General features: G+C 33.8%; 1 protein-coding gene across 1 annotated transcript in view; it reads left to right on the forward strand.

Annotated features, from left to right (window-relative positions):
- COL19A1 (collagen type XIX alpha 1 chain) overlaps positions 1-17,087 on the forward strand; it is a 312,582-nt gene that overhangs the window by 51,960 nt on the left and 243,535 nt on the right. Inside the window, exons 7-9 of the mRNA XM_034648272.1 lie at positions 3,913-3,993; positions 8,571-8,696; positions 9,773-9,835. Of these exons, the coding sequence (XP_034504163.1) occupies positions 3,913-3,993; positions 8,571-8,696; positions 9,773-9,835 (270 nt within the window). The remainder of the gene's footprint in view (positions 1-3,912; positions 3,994-8,570; positions 8,697-9,772; positions 9,836-17,087) is intronic.

Consider the following 17,087-nt stretch of genomic DNA (forward strand, 5'->3'; position numbering starts at 1 on the left):
AAAAAAATAGACACATAGATCAATAGAATAGAATAAAAAGCCCAGAAATAAACCCACAACTATATGGTCAATTAATCTTCAACAAAGAGGCAAGAATATGTAATGGGGAAAAGACAACGTCTTCAAGAAATGGTGTTGGGAAAACTGGACAGCCACAGGCAAAAGAGTGAAATTGAACCACTTTCTTAAACCATACATAAAAATAAACAAAATGGATTAGGACCGAAATGTGAGACCTGAAACAATAAAAATTCTAGAAGAGAGCACAGGCAGTAATTTCTTCTTCCATAACAACTTTTTTTTCTGGATAGGTCTTCTGAGGCAAGGGAAACAGAAGCAAAAATAAACTATTGAGATTTCATTTAAAAAAAAGCTTCTGCACAGCAAAGGAAATCATCAACAAAACTCAAGGACAACCTATTGAATGGGAGTAGATATTTGCAAATGACATATCTGATAAAGAGTTAGTATCCAAAATATGTAAAGAATTTATCAAACTCAACACCCAAAAAACAAATAATCCAATTTAAAAAATGGGCAGAAGACATGAACAGGCATTTCTCCAAAGAAGAAATACAGATGGCCAACAGACATATGAAAACATGCTCAACATCACTCATCATCAGGGAAATGCAAATCAAAACCACAATNTAGAGAGAGGCAAGGAGAGAAGGGCAGGCAGGAGGAGGAGAGGGGAAAGAGGTTGTTCCTGACCTATATGATATGTGACATCATTGTACAATTAATTATTAATTAAATTATTAAGTTTGCAACCGCAATNAAGCAAAAATAAACTATTGAGATTTCATTTAAAAAAAAGCTTCTGCACAGCAAAGGAAATCATCAACAAAACTCAAGGACAACCTATTGAATGGGAGTAGATATTTGCAAATGACATATCTGATAAAGAGTTAGTATCCAAAATATGTAAAGAATTTATCAAACTCAACACCCAAAAAACAAATAATCCAATTTAAAAAATGGGCAGAAGACATGAACAGGCATTTCTCCAAAGAAGAAATACAGATGGCCAACAGACATATGAAAACATGCTCAACATCACTCATCATCAGGGAAATGCAAATCAAAACCACAATTGAGATATCACCTCACACCTGTCAGAATCACTAAAATAAAAAACACAAGAAACCACAAGTGTTGGTGAGGATGCCAAAAAAAAAGGAATCCTTGTACACTGGTGAAAATGCAAACTCATGCAGCCACTGAGGAAAATAGTATGGAGGTTCTTTAAAAAATTAAGACTAGAACTACTATATATGTATGCAAACATATATATTAGAATATGTATGAATATATTAGCATACATATATGAATATATTAGAATATATAAATATATTAGAATACATATATGAATATATATTAGGATATATATATTAGAATCTATATTATATCTATTCTATTCTCTCTCTCCATATATATATTCCATGAACATATATATTAGAACCATATATATATACACACACATAAAATGGAATATTAGTCACACAAAAAAATGAAATCTTGGCATTCACTACAACATGGATGGATCTAGAGGGTATAATGCTAAGTGAAATAAGTTAGAGGAAGACAAATACCATATGATCTCACTCATATGTAAAATTTAAGAAACAAAAACAAACATAAAGAAAAAAGACAAACTAAGAAACAGACTCTTAACTGTAGAGAAGAAACTGATGGTTACCAGAGGGGAGGTGGGTGGGTGATAGGTGAAATAGGTGAAGGGCATTAATAGTACATTTACCACGAGGAACACCGAGTAATGTATAGAATTGTTGAATCACTATATTCTACATCTGAAACTAATATAACACTATATGTTAACTATACTAGAATTAAAATTTTTAAAAATAAATGAAAAAAAGACAAAAATAAAAAAAATAAAGCCATATTATTATGCATGCAGCTTATTTATGAGATGGTGTTTGAGTTAAGCAAATAAAATACATATTTTATTCTATAAAGACTCGTAGTCTTACTGAAAGTCTCAGTGGACTAATTTTTTATCATCTCCATGCAAGCTCTATGATTCATAAGATCTATTGTAATATAAAAATGTTTTATTTACTCTGGATGTATGGTATTGAAAAAACTTCTAACAATTGGGTTTTATTTTATGTATACTACCTGGTTACTTTTGTGAGAAAGAAATAGGTGACAAAACTGATACACAGGATTTTTTTTTAACAAATTCTGTCTGACAAGAGCCAGTATAGACTTAACCCTAAGCATTGTCCTCATAAAGCGCTGTGTCAGTTAAGGATTCCAGAGCAACTAATGAATAAGAAAGCATCATTAAACTGGGATTGAAGTTTCAACGTCATGGTACTTGATTAGTTACTAATCTGTCAAAAATTGATCATCTATCTTCAGTTAACTAAAATAATTCATAAAAAGGGCCTAGTACAGTAGGTGGTACATAATCAAATTTTAATATTTATTGGCTCTTTTGAAGACAATGGTGTTAAATTAGTTTTAGTTAAGAAGAATAGTCATTAATTGGAGTCCTCATTCTTAATTCTACATAATGAATATGTTACTAGGTGGTGTTTCATTTGACTATGCAAGACAATGCATTTAAATTTTATAAACAAAAGTTAACTTCAATACCTTGCAAAAAGTTATAGAAAATAAATAAGTTTCATTTATCTCAGAATTTTGCATTGGCTGCGAATCTTAGGCTACTCATGAATTCAGAAGATGTCTGGATTTTTTAACACTTTCTATGAGCTGAATTGATTTTGTTCATCTCAGTGCACTGTAGACTAATAGTTAACAGCCATTTTGGTTTTTTTTTTTCTTCTTTTTTTGCTTTTTTTGGTATTGGGTAGAATTTCAGAACTCACTGAAGATATCTGCTTTCCATTCTGGTAGGATTAATTATTGTAATGTAACAGTTGGATCCTTCTATAGAACATGTTTATTGACATCAAAGTAATACATAGTCTAGCTCTGTAATACTGGAAAGCAGAGGAAGAGGTAGAGAGAGGCAAGGAGAGAAGGGCAGGCAGGAGGAGGAGAGGGGAAAGAGGTTGTTCCTGACCTATATGATATGTGACATCATTGTACAATTAATTATTAATTAAATTATTAAGTTTGCAACCGCAATGTCGCTTAAAATAGCCAATTTACATGTCTATCCTATTGAAATTTTTTCAATAGTCTGTAGTATTTATTTCTCACATAGTTGCTTGATCTTGCATTCAAAGGCATGATTGTACTTTTCTGAAGTTTTTATTTCACATCCAATGCCAAAAAATATGAATCTTCTAAGCAAATAGAAGGAACCGATTATTTTTGTAAATAATTATAAAATTATAAATAAATGTGAGTATTGCTTAGGGTTATCCCAATATAGTATAAAATCTGTAGATATCAGACAGAATCCATGAAATATAGATGAAAACTAAGTACTTTTTAAATTTTTACTGAGAAGTGAGCATCTGTTTCAGTGCCTCAGATAAGAACTCTGGAACTACTGAGAAAGCCTTTTCCATTGTGTGTTCATACCTTTGACTTTACTTTTTCTCCACAGTTTTTTACTTTGAAAAATTTCTCATCTTGTGGGCATACTTTCTTGTAATCCGTAACAATACCTCTCTTTAATTAAATACTTCTTCTTTGTATGAAATTAGCAGCAAAGATTTGCAGTTGCTTTCATTACCTGATTTCCTTTATCTAGAGATCTATCTCAATAATTGAATCCATGTCTCTTTCTCAAATGGCCCATAAAATCATGAATCCTAAATTAAATAAAAGCATTAAAAGTATCTACCAATAATTTATTTGTATTAGCTTCTTTTATCTTTCCCGTTAAATTACAACAGTTCTTAAGTGCCTACATGTTACTTTCAAGAAAACTAATGATGTGTCTTATTACTACTTTTTTAATAGATTGAACTTCACCAATTTAAAATCTACTGTAACTCAAACTTCATAGCGCAAGAAACATGTTGCGAAATATCGGATACTAAGGTAAGTTAATTTTCTTGGCTTGCGAAGAATATAGAACGCCAGTTGCCTAGTCCATAGAGTGCAAATGTAGGGCAACACTGAATAGCGTCTGTTGAAGCCAGGTGAGTAATTGTTCCAAGTAAGAGACCCCTCATTGTGCTCTCACATAGTTTCTTTCCACAGTTTGAATCCCAGTGTTTTGTCTTGAACTTTGGGAATGATATGTCCTCGCTTTGGACTCAACATATATGAGAGAATTTATGACTTTCTCCCTAAACTATGTTCTGACAGTAGCTTCATCATTTTCCAGTTGCAGAGAGTTTTACATCTGTGATCATACCTTATTCTTACTCATTTTCCTCTTCTAGCCCGTCATCTATCCTGGATAGTTTTCTTTATGATAGATTTTTTTTAAGACTTTATTTATTTGAGAGAGAGAGAGAGTGCATACACAGAGGGGAGGGGCAGAAGAGGGAGAGGGACAAGCAGGCTCCATGCTGAGCAGGGAGCCCAATGCAGGGCTTGATTCTAGGACCCCGAGATCATTACCTGAGCCAAAGTCAGACTTTAAACTGACTGAGCCACCCAGGCTCCCTGTGATAGATTTTTCATCTTCCTTTTCCCTGTTACTGACCTAGTCCACCTTTATCTCATGCCTGGATTGTTGCATTATCATGTCAACTGCCTTCCCTCTCTCTAGACCTTTTTCTTTCCAGTGTAACCAGAATAAGTCTCTGAATCATTGCTTTATATATGCATTTACTTTCTCTTGCCAAACATTAATTATTCAAAAACATTGATCTTCTAGACATTGTGCCAAAGAACAAGGCAATAACAGATATGAATAAGGCACATTCCCTTCCCTCTATTCATCTCTTTCTCAAAGCTTTTGGTCATTCCCTGTTGGCAACAAAACATAAACTCAGTTACTTAGCCTCCATTCTTAATATTCCCAACCTAACTGAACAACTGTTACTTTTTTATACCAATCTTCCATTAAAAAATATTCAGTACTTTTTCTATCTCTCATTATAATGGTCTCTCATTATAATGGTNGAAGTTTCAACGTCATGGTACTTGATTAGTTACTAATCTGTCAAAAATTGATCATCTATCTTCAGTTAACTAAAATAATTCATAAAAAGGGCCTAGTACAGTAGGTGGTACATAATCAAATTTTAATATTTATTGGCTCTTTTGAAGACAATGGTGTTAAATTAGTTTTAGTTAAGAAGAATAGTCATTAATTGGAGTCCTCATTCTTAATTCTACATAATGAATATGTTACTAGGTGGTGTTTCATTTGACTATGCAAGACAATGCATTTAAATTTTATAAACAAAAGTTAACTTCAATACCTTGCAAAAAGTTATAGAAAATAAACAAGTTTCATTTTATCTCAGAATTTTGCATTGGCTGCGAATCTTAGGCTACTCATGAATTCAGAAGATGTCTGGATTTTTTAACACTTTCTATGAGCTGAATTGATTTTGTTCATCTCAGTGCACTGTAGACTAATAGTTAACAGCCATGTTTTCTTTGTATTTTAGATTTCCCAGAAGTTCTATACTTACATGAAAATTTTATTGACAGTTTAGTAATTCAAAAATATTTTTAACTTCTGTCACTTACTGTGGGTAGTAGAATAATAATGTGACTGATTCAAAACATAGCTAAGTTTTTCAAAATTATTTGTCTTGCTTATGTAACTTGGTTTTAGAAAGCATATCTCCAACCCAGTTTATGGCTTTCATTCCAAGTAAAATGAAAGCCAGCCAAATATCTTTCTATAAATATCTAAAAAGATCATTTATGATGCCAATCTACAGACTTGAAATACCTAGACTTCCTGGAGCCACATATTTAAATTTTGAAGATGTTAATTCTCTGAAAGTTTATTTTTTAAATTAACTATTCCTTTAGGATATAAGAGCTCTTAAAATAATACTCTCCCTGGCTGAAAAGTAACATAACAATGTTCTGATATATCTAAATGCTGTATTTTTGACCAGTAGTTTTTACTCTGTATCATCACATAATAGATATTTTCAATTCAAATTATGAGAAAACTGTTTAAGGAAGTATAGGTGATAGATTTAATGGAGTGGTTTGATTATTAAAAACAATAACATAACCTCACAAATTATGGAAAAAATTAATCACATCTAAAATGATTATTTAGGAGTTAAAGTGTGGAAAATAAGGTAGGAATTCATCTCTGACTATAGGAAAAAAAAACAAAAGCCTGCTTTTTTCCTGCTGATAATTATTTGAAGGGACATCACCATTCTGTTAACAAGTGGCAGAAAATAGAAACATGGTACATTTTACAAATGGGAGTATATAGTTTGGAAGATAAATAATTATATGAAAGCCCTTTAAGTGTATCTTTTATAATTCTGACACCAACTTTTTTTAAAATGTTTTGAATTCAGAAAATTTTAATGTACTTGCTTAAAAATTTAATTTTATCCTGAAATTTCAAATTAGACATATTTTTTGTTATTAATATTTTATAACATGGTCAAGGGTGAAATTTATTCAAGATAATCTGTAAGTATAGTTCTTTTCTTCTATTAATTAGATTTTCTGTTTCTGTAAAGTTCCATGACTACAGACATAGACAGAAGGAGAAAATCAGCAACATTTGTTGAAAATAAATGAGAAATGTGATTAAAATTTGTAAGGCCAATTAACTAAATATGCATCAAATCAAAACCAGAGGTTTTATGAAGGGAAGAGCCCTTGTACAATTTTATGTTCCCTTTAGGCACTTTTTGGAGAGTGTGGAAAGTTTTGTAGTGACTCCTGAGACATAGTTTTAAAGTTATTTAAATCCCCAGTTTAATATAGTAAATTAGTTATCCAGACCAAAATTGTGAACTCAAATTTGGTCTTGGTCATCTAAGTGGTAACTGGTAAGTAGAACAGGAAGTTGCTGAAAAATCATATCAAATCATAGGAGATAAATGGACTATTCTGGTGATAATCATGTTTCATTCTAATATGACCTTTAGACTTGTGGGCTTGGAAACTTATTAAGGTAACAGAATAGCTAATTATTAAATCTGGAGAGAGTAAATGTGATAGATGTAAATGTGGTGGACCAAGGAAACTAGTCCCAGTGTGTCTGGGTGTTATTTTTCTTACAGTTTTTATTGTTTTCATGAGCATTAGAGTGCTACCCATTTTTTTCAAAAGAATTTTTTGTTTTAAAAATTATGTATGTTGGGGTGCCTGGGTGGCTCAGTCAGTTGAGTGTCTGCCTTCGGCTCAGGTCATGATCCCAGGGTCCTAGGATTGAGTCCCACATGGGGCTCCTTGCTCAGTGGGGAGCCTGCTTCTCGCCCTCTCTCTGCTGCTCCCCCTACTTGTGCTCTCTGTCAAATAAATAAATAAAATCTTTTTAAAAAATTATGTATGTTTATTATAGAAAACTTGGAAAATACAGCCAAATTCGAAGAAGGAAGTAATTATCAACTGTAGTCTTACCATAATAAATGACCACTGACAATCTTTTTGTTTTGTATCCTGATAATACTTTTCCAAGCATATATGATTCATAGTATACAAAGTAATGTGTAAACCCTTTCCCCTAAATTGCAAATTCAGAGTTATGAAATTGCAGGTTTGTAAAATTACAAATTCAGAGTTACAGACCGTGGTGAGGAGCCTGCTAAATGATGTGGAGAGGAAGGGATGCATTTATTTATCCTCCCTGTCTGGATTTATTTTTGAGAGGAAAAAAAGTTCATTGTTTTGTAACTAAGTTTTACTTCATGTTATCCCACATGTTCTGAACCCACTGCTTAAGTATAAAATTTACCACTTGTCTGTTATAGTGGAGACGTTTTAATAACTTTAAAGGACAATGGACTTTAAAGACCAAGACTAGTATATACTTTAAATATATACCATCCTGGAGTATTAAAAGAATATATTTGCTACTTTTACATGCCTTTACAATCATCTTGTTGGAGTAAATGATGTTCTAAAAGTTCAAGTTGCTTGCTTTTATTTTTTTTAAGCCTCTATAAGTATTTTATTTTATTTATTTATTTTTAAGATTTTTTTAAAAATTTGACAGAGAGAGAGCACACAAGCAGGGGGAGAAGGAGAGGAGGAAGCAGGCTCCCTGCTCCGATGCAGGACTCGATCCCATGAGCATGGGATCATGACCTGAGCCAAAGGAAGACGCTTAAGATCATGACCCAGGCATCCTGCTTTCTTTTATTTTAAATTTTGTTCCACAAACACATACACAGGTGTAATATGTATAATTATTTTATTGTAACAAAGCAGTTATTGTGAATGTTTGATGTTACTGTACTCATCATGAAGTCATTTATAAAAGCTTTAGAATTCCTCAACAAACCAATATTTTAGTGCATTTCTAGCATGTTGTCAGTGTAATAAAACGCATCGGGGGCCTAGTGAAAGAGCAAAGGCATTATAAACTTTCACATACCAGTGTCAACTTTGGGCTCCTTAGAAGGCAGTTCTTGCAGGCAAGTTGAGTCATCCCGAGTTTGGTGGGAGCCAGTATTTGGGATGTTAGCATGTTTGGAATGGACCCTAATCATTTCTCTGGATTTTAGTGTCCAGAGCAGGATGGCTATGGAAGTACTGCATCATCACCGCTACCCGCTCACGCCAGTAAAATGTCTGCCTATCTGCCAGCAAAGCAGGAACTTCAAGACCGGTGCCAGTGCATTCCAAACAAGGTTTGCTTGTTTCAATCTATGCCCACTGAAAAGCCATGACACAGATTGAGCCAGGCCCCTTGGATGTGGCCCCAGTGCACAGAATGTGTCTTGACCTTTAGTGCTAGTTGAATCAAATACATAAGCCACTCTGTCACTGGGGTGGGTTAAGAGAAGGGAATTGGGGATAGGATTTCCTGGATTTTTTTTCTGAATAGTTCTGAAGCCATCAGACTTTCTTTCCAGTCTGTGAATTAGAATGGATAGAAAGGTAAAGGGGGGACCCCCCTGGACAACAGACAAATATTGAGTACTTAACTCAGCCTGGAATAGGCTTCTGCTCAGGATGTTCACAGTTGAAGAAAACAGAGCCTGCTCTTTAACACACAGATACTCTATATAGGATTTCTTTGATGTGTGCTGATACTCTAGGAAATAGGCGGAGAATATTAAAGAATTTGCTTCATTTGTACCAGTATGGTCCCCTGGTCAGGAAGAGTGGTCCTGTGAACCTACATAAACTTCTTTTATGAATGTTAATGGCAGTCATGAGGCTGTGCTACAAGGAGGCTAAGTGATTTCTTGATGGCGTTCCTCTATGCTCATACCTGAGGAAAGGAAAAGCAAAAGGAAAAGAAAAACTAGCCCTGGTTCCTAGAGCAGAATGTTTCCTAGCATTGTGACTTACTTCATGCCCTTAGAGACTTAACACATCCAGCTGCCACTTCACTCCTGGCTGGACGAATAGATATGGGGGTGATCTAAAAGTTTAGAGGAACCTTACATTTCTTCTAGCGACCACTACTGTATCATAAGCTCCGTGAGAAAGGCAAGTACAAGGTGCAGGGGCCATGGAGGAGCATCACGTGTCCCAGTCCGTGGAAAGTCTCATGGAGGAGATGATGCCAAATGGCATATGGAAGAGGGAGGGTACTGAGCCTCCTGAGGAAGGGAAGGGCATTCCAGCAGAGGGACCAACATCAGCTCAGAGGAGAGCAAAGCTTTATCCTACTATTGTCACCTTCGTATGTATAAACTATTAGTCTTTAGCTCAATGTGACAAACTGTTTGATAACACAGGATTCATTTTTGCTCAGGGAGAAGCGGGATTACCAGGAACTCCAGGCTCACCTGGTCAGAAAGGGGATAAAGGAGAACTGGTAAGATACCTCAAAACACTCTCAGGATGAAAGTGGATTTGTTCAAAAGCGACTTAAAAATGCATCCATCTCATATCTCTATGTCCCATACAAATGCACATTTCCATTAAAGTCTATTAAGGACTATATTTAAGTGCTGGTTGCTGAAATAAGGAAGACTACATCAGCATTCAAATCTGCTTTTGAGTTCCTATTAGAACTAAAATTTGAAAAGATGTGGAAACCCACATCTTTGTATTTATAAACTTTAAGCAAAATTGTAAAGTAAGAAAGTTTATTTTTCTGTTGTGCCCTAGCCTTCTCTAGCATTCTGTTTTCCAAATACTTGAACTCTTGTTTCTCTTGTGTGCCGATGGATCCCCACTAAAGATTATTTTTTAGCTTCCTATCATTTGTTTGTTTATTTATCTATTTATTTTATTTTTTAAAAAATTTTACTCCCTTCACCCATTTCTCCAACCTCCAATCCCTACCTCTGGTAACCAGCAGTCTGTTCTCTGTATCTATGAGCTTGGTTTTCTTTTTTTCTTCTTTTTTTTCTTTTCTCTTTGCTTTTCTTTTTTCTTCCTTCTCTTCTCTTCTCTTCTCTTCTCTTCTCTTCTCTTCTCTTCTCTTCTCTTCCTCTCTCCCTCTCCCTCTCTTTCTTTTATTTCCTCCACATATATGAGAGATCATATAGTATTGGTTTTTCACTGTCTGGCTTATTTCACATACTTAATATTAATGCCTTTGAGGTCCATCCATGTTGTCATGAATGGCAAGGCTTTACTCTTTTTTGTGGCTGAATAATATTCGTGTGTGTGTGTGTGTGTGTGTGTGTGTGTGTGTGTCTGTGCATGTATGTGTATCACATCTTCTTTATCCATTCATTCATTGATGGACACTTAAATTGTTACCATATCTTGGCTACTGTAGATAATACTGCAATGAATGTGGAGGTGCATATATCTTTTCGAGTTAATGATTTTATTTTCTTCAGATAAATACCCAAAAGTGGAATTCCTGGATCATATTTTATTTTTAATTTTTTGAAGAATGTCCATACTGTTTTCCATAATGGCTGTACAATTTACCTTCCCACCAACAGTGCTGAAGGTTTCTCTCTCTCCACAACCTCACAAACACTTGTTATTGCTTGTATTTTTAATGATAGCTATTCTAACAGATGTGAGGTGATATCTCATTGTGGTTTTGATTTGTTATTTCCTTGATAATTAATGATGTTGAGCATCTTTTCAGGTACCAGTTAGTCATCTATATGTCTTCTTTGAAGAAACGTCTATTCAGGTCTTCTGCCCATTTTTAAATTGGATTTTCAATTTTTTTGCAATGGAATTGTATGAGCTCTTTATATATTTGGATATTAACCCCTTATCAGATATGTGATTTATATATATTTTTTTCCATTCAGTATATTGTCTTTTCATTTTTTGATGGTTTCCTTTGCTGTGCAGAAACTTTTTAGTATGGTATAGTTCTACTTGTTTATTTTTCCTTTTGGTGTCAGATTTAAAAATGATCACCAAGACCTATGTCAAGGAGTTTAGTGCTTATGTTTTCTAGGAGTTTTCTGATTTCAGATGTTACATTCAGGTCTTTAATCTATTTTGAATTACTTGTGTAACATAGTGTAAGATAGTGGTCAAATTTTATTCTTTTGCATATAGCTGTCCAGTTTTCTCAACATTGTATATTGTTGGCTTCTTTGTCATAAATTAATTGACCATTTATGTATGGGTTTAATTCTTGTTTCTCTTTTCTATTCCATTGATCTATGTATCTGTTTTGTTGCCAATATTCTACTGCTTTAATTACTATAGCTTTGTGATATAGTTTGAAATCAGGGAGCATGATGTCTCCAGCTCGTTCTTTTTTTTCAAGAACGCTTTGGCTACCTGATTTGTTTATGGTTCCATACAAATTTTAGAATGATTTCTTCTATGTCTTTGAAAAATGCCATTTTGATAGGGATTGTACTGTATCTATAGATCACTTTGGGTAGTGTGGCTATTTGAACAATATTGATTTCTTCTAATTCTTCTAATACATGACCATAGAATATCTTTCCATTTGTGTTTTCAATTTCTTTTGTTAATTTCTTATAGCTTTCAATATACATGTCTTTCACCTCCTTGGTTAAATTTATTCCTAGGAATTTTATTCTTTTTGATGCAATTATAGTTAAGATTTTTAAATTTCTCTTTCTGATAGTTCACGATTAGTGTATAGAAACACAACAGATTTTTGAGTCTTGATTTTGTACTCTACAACCTTACTGAGTTTGTTAATTAGTTCTAACAGTTTTTTGATGCAGTCTTTACAGTTTTCTATACATAAAATCATGTCATCTGCAAATAGTGAGTGACAGTTTCATTTATCTCTTTCCAATCTGGATGTCTTTTCTTTCTTTTTCATGGCTATTGTTTTGGCTAGGACTTCCAATACTATGTTGAATAGTAGTGATGGGATTGGGAATCCTTGTCTTGTTCCTGATCTTCAAGGAAAGACTTTCAGCTTTTCACCATTGAGTATGGTGTTAGCTGTGGGCGTGTCATATATAGACATTATTATGTTGAGGTAGTTTCCCTCTGTACACACTGTTGAGAGTTTTTATCATATATGAATGTTGAATTTTGTCAAATACTTTTCTTGCATCTATTGAGAAAATCATATGATTTTTATCTTTCATTTCATTAATGTGATGTATCATATTGAACCATCCTTGCATGCCTGTAATAAATCCCACTTGATCATGGTGTATGATACTTTTAATAAATTGATGAATTATGGGGCACCTGGGTGGCTCAGTCGTTAAGCATCTGCCTTCAGCCCAGGGCATGATCCTAGGGTCCTGGGATCGAGCCCTGCATCAAGCTCCCTGCTCTGTTGGGAGCCTGCTTTTTCCTCTCCCACTCCCCCTGCTTGTGTTCCCTTTCTCACTGGCTGTGTCTCTCTCTGTCAAATAAATAAATAAAATCTTTAAAAAATAATAATAATAAATTGTTGAATTCTTTTTGCTAATATTTTGTGAGAAATTTTTCATATATGTTCATCAGGATATTAGCCTGTAATTTTCTTTATTTGTGGCATGCTTGTCTAATTTTGATATCAGAGTAACTCTGGCTTCATAAAATGGGTTTGGAAGAGTTCTCTATTATTATATTTTTTGGAAGAGTTTGAGAAGGATTGATGTTAATTCTTCTTTGGATGTTTGGTAGAATTCACCAGTGAAGCTCTCTGTCCTGTAGTTTTGTTTTTTGGGATATTTTTGATTAATGATTCAATCTCATTATTACTAATTAGTCTGCTCAGATTTTCTGTTTATTATGATTCAGTCTTGGTAGGAGGTATTTTTCTAGGAATTTATCCATTTCTTCTCGGTTGTCCACTTTGTTGACATATCATTGTTCATAGTAGTCTCATGACCCCTTATATTTCTGTGGTATCAGTTTAACTTCTTTTTCATTTTTGATTTTGAGTCCTCCCTTTTTTTTTCCTTAATGAGTCTACTTAAGAGTTGTCAAATTTGTTTCTCTTTCAAAGAACCACCTCTTAGTTTCATTGATCTCTATTATGTTTTTAGTCTCCATTTAATTTATTTCTGTGGTATGCTTTGTTATTTCTTTCCTTCTACTAACTTTGGGCTTTTTTTTTTTCTCTAGTTCCTTGAGGTGTAAAATTAGGTTGTTTATTTGAGACTTTTCTTGTCAGTTGTGGTAGGCATTTATCATTATGAACTTCCCTTTTAGAATTCCTTTTGCTGTATCCCACAATTTGGTATGCTATATTTACATTTTCATTTGTCTCAGGTATTTTTTTTATTTCTCTTTTGATTTTTCTTTAACCCATTGATTATTCAATAGCATGTTGTTTAATGTCCACTTATTTGTAAATTTTCCAGTTTTTTTTCCTGTAATTGATTTCAAGTTTCATACCATTGTGATTGGAAGAGATGTTTGATATGATGTCAGTTTCTTAATTTTTTTTGTTTTGAGTTTTTATTTAAATTATAGTTAATTAGCATATAGGGTAATATTGGTTTCAGGAGTAGAATTCAGTGATTCATCACGTATATATAACACCCAGTGTTCATCACAACAAGTGCCCTCTTTAGTACTCATCACCCATGTAGCCCATTTAGTCCATCTAAAACCTCTCTCCCTCCATCAACCCTACGTTTGTTCTCTATAGTTAAGAATGTCTTATGGTTTGCTTCTCTCTCTCTTTTTTTCCTTCCCCTATGTTCATCTGTTTCATTTCTTAAATTCTACATATGAATGAAATCATATAATCTTTGTCTTTCTCTGAGTGACTTATTTCACTTAGCATAATACACTCTATCTCCATCCACATCATTGCAAATGGAAAGGGTTCATTCTTTCTGATGGCTGAGTAATATTCCATTGTGTGTGTGTGTGTGTGTGCACCACATCTTCTTTATCCATTCATCATTCAATGGACCTTTGGGCTCTTTCCATAATTTGGCTATTGTTGATAATGCTGCTATAAACACGGGGGTGCATGAGCTCCTTTGAATCAGTATTTTTGTATCCATTTGGTAAATACTTATTATCAGGGAAATACAAAGAGTTTCTTAAATTTATTAAGATTGGTTTTGTAGCCTAACATTTGATCTATCTTTTTTTTTTTAAGATTTTATTTATTTATTTGAAAGAGAAAGACAGAGATAGCGACAGAGCTAGCAAGAGAGAGCAGGAACAGGGAGGAGAGGGAGAAGCAGGCTCCCTGCTTAGCAGGGAGCCTGATGCAGGGCTTGATCCCAGGACCCTGGTATCATGACCTGAGCTGAAGACCTAACTGACTGAGCCACCCAAGTGCCCCACATTTGATCTATCTTAAAAAATGATCTGTGTGCACTGGAGAAGAATATATATTTTGTTGCTTTTGAATGAAATGTTTTGATCCTGGTGGATAATGCTTTCACTTTATTCTTGAATTCATTTTGCTAGTGTTTGGTTGAGGATTCTTGCATCTATGTTTATCAGGGATATTGGCTTATAATTAATTTTTCTTGTGACTTCTCTTGTCTGCTGATGGATCCCCACTGAAAATTCTTCCTTAGCTCCCAACCCTTTTCCTAAACAGCACACCTTTGTTGAACTAATTTTAGGCAATATCCTATGCTTAGAGATTTGCCTTTCCCTTCTCCCTACCATATCAAAATTTAAGTGTTCCATTTTCCACTTTTTAATGTTGTATCTTTTATTAGCCAACTTGATAAATTAATTTGTGCTAAGTTTAGGAGTTGATTTTTTCACCTTTCCAAGGTGAAACAGATTTGAATTCCATTCATGCCTTAACTTGGAAGTCCATGGTTCTAAATTAGCAACATAATCTAAGTGGCCTCCTTATTTTAAAAAGTAGGAGACTGATGTTTGAGAAATGACTGATCCTTTTCAGTTGCAGAGCATGCTTCAACAAAGGCTTCATAGGTATTTGACTCCCAAAGGAAGGTCTGCCTATTGTGGCTTTCATGGGAACTTTAGGCACTTTAGCAAGTGTTTGAGAGAATTTTGAGGTGTGATGGAACATTTATTTTTGCCCTTTAAATCAAATTACTTGGGATAACTTTGCTTAATGCCATTATATGAAAACTTAAAATAGTTAAACAATATCTAGTCCTAAGGACTACTTCAGTCAAACTAAACATATAAATCATTACAGCCATAGCTAGTATTTACTGAGTACTTACCATGTGCCAGACTCACTGGGAAGAGTGATTTAGATAAATTATCTTTTTGATTCTTAAAATTTTTCACGTTAAATATTGGTGTTACTATTTCATAGAAGGCAAAACCGAAGTTTAGGGAGGTTGAATTATTGCCCAAGGCCACATGGGGAGTGGTCAAGCTGGGATCAGAACCTAGACAAGTCAAATCCAGTTTGCATTTTGAAGGTTGCTCTATATTTGAAAAGCTCTTCAGTATTATTTGTGTTCTTTGATAATGGCACTCCGACTTGAAATATCTTGTTTTACCCTTATAACTTCATAAAGAATTTCAACCCAATATTTTTATCCTCATTTTGCAGCTGAGAGAACTATGCATGGGTAGAATGGTGTGCCCATGGTAACATAATTAAGAGGACTCATAAAGTAGGAAAGATCTGGATTAATCTCAGCTCTTCTCAGGTTAGCAGTGTGAGCTTGGCCAAGCCACCCAGTCTCTTTATGCTTCATTTACCTCATCTGTAAATGAGGGCATATCATCTATCAGTTCTACCGATATCGTAAGGCTGACACAAAGTACTTTGAAAACACGTATCTGTCTTACTTGTTGGTGATTGTGAGGTGATGCACATTACCATTTTTTAACTTGAATTTCCCATTCTTTCCCTTACCAGTTCTATCAGTTTAAGATTACTGGCATTGGAAGAAATTTCACATGTCACTTTTGGAAGGAGTGTAATACTTTAAAAATATCCCTGTCTCTTTTAAAAAACATTAAGTGAATATTAAGAAAATCATTAAATCGCCTTTAAATGATTTTTTTTGAGATTAGGTATTAAGACTCTCTTGTCAGAGCACATGCCTTTTAAAGACTCATTCTTTCCTCCATACTCTTTAATCACACAGTAGATGCCTCTTTTAACATCTAAATATTTATTTTTCTTTTATTAATACATCAGCAACTATTTATTGAGTTCCTATTATAATAAAAAGTGTGCTAAGTTCTGGAGCTATAGCAGTAGTGAGAAAACTAGGCTTACCCTCACTGAGTTTATAATCTAGCGATTATTTGTTCAAGGAATCTTCCTTCCCTCTGTAGGAAGAAAACCAAGAGAAAAGGACTAGGAAGGAATTAGTAAAAATGATAATTATTGGCAAATTTATTGTATTCCAAATCTATAAAATATACAAAAATGTACCTTAGAGTTACAGTGTATTATATAACTTACCATTTAAGATATATTTTTAAAATATTAACATTGGTTTTAATTTCCAGACTATACAAAACTCATAATTGCAAGTGATTTTAGTGGCAAGGTAAAAAGAGCTGGGATAAAATAAATTGATGATCTACAAAACAAGACAAATAATTAATTTGTATATCCCTTTATTTTTTCAATATAAGCACCAGCATTTGATTAAACCAGCATAGCCCTTGCTGTGTAATTATGACTTCAGATGACTGTGGCTATGAATGTGTTCAGCTTTCTGGCACTCATAATAAACATAGATGTATTGTTTCATTTTAAGGAGTTGGTGATGAGTCTGTTCCTGTTCTTATTG

The sequence above is a fragment of the Ailuropoda melanoleuca genome, chromosome 19 (assembly GCF_002007445.2).
Source record: "Ailuropoda melanoleuca isolate Jingjing chromosome 19, ASM200744v2, whole genome shotgun sequence".
NCBI classification, from domain to species: domain Eukaryota; kingdom Metazoa; phylum Chordata; class Mammalia; order Carnivora; family Ursidae; genus Ailuropoda; species Ailuropoda melanoleuca.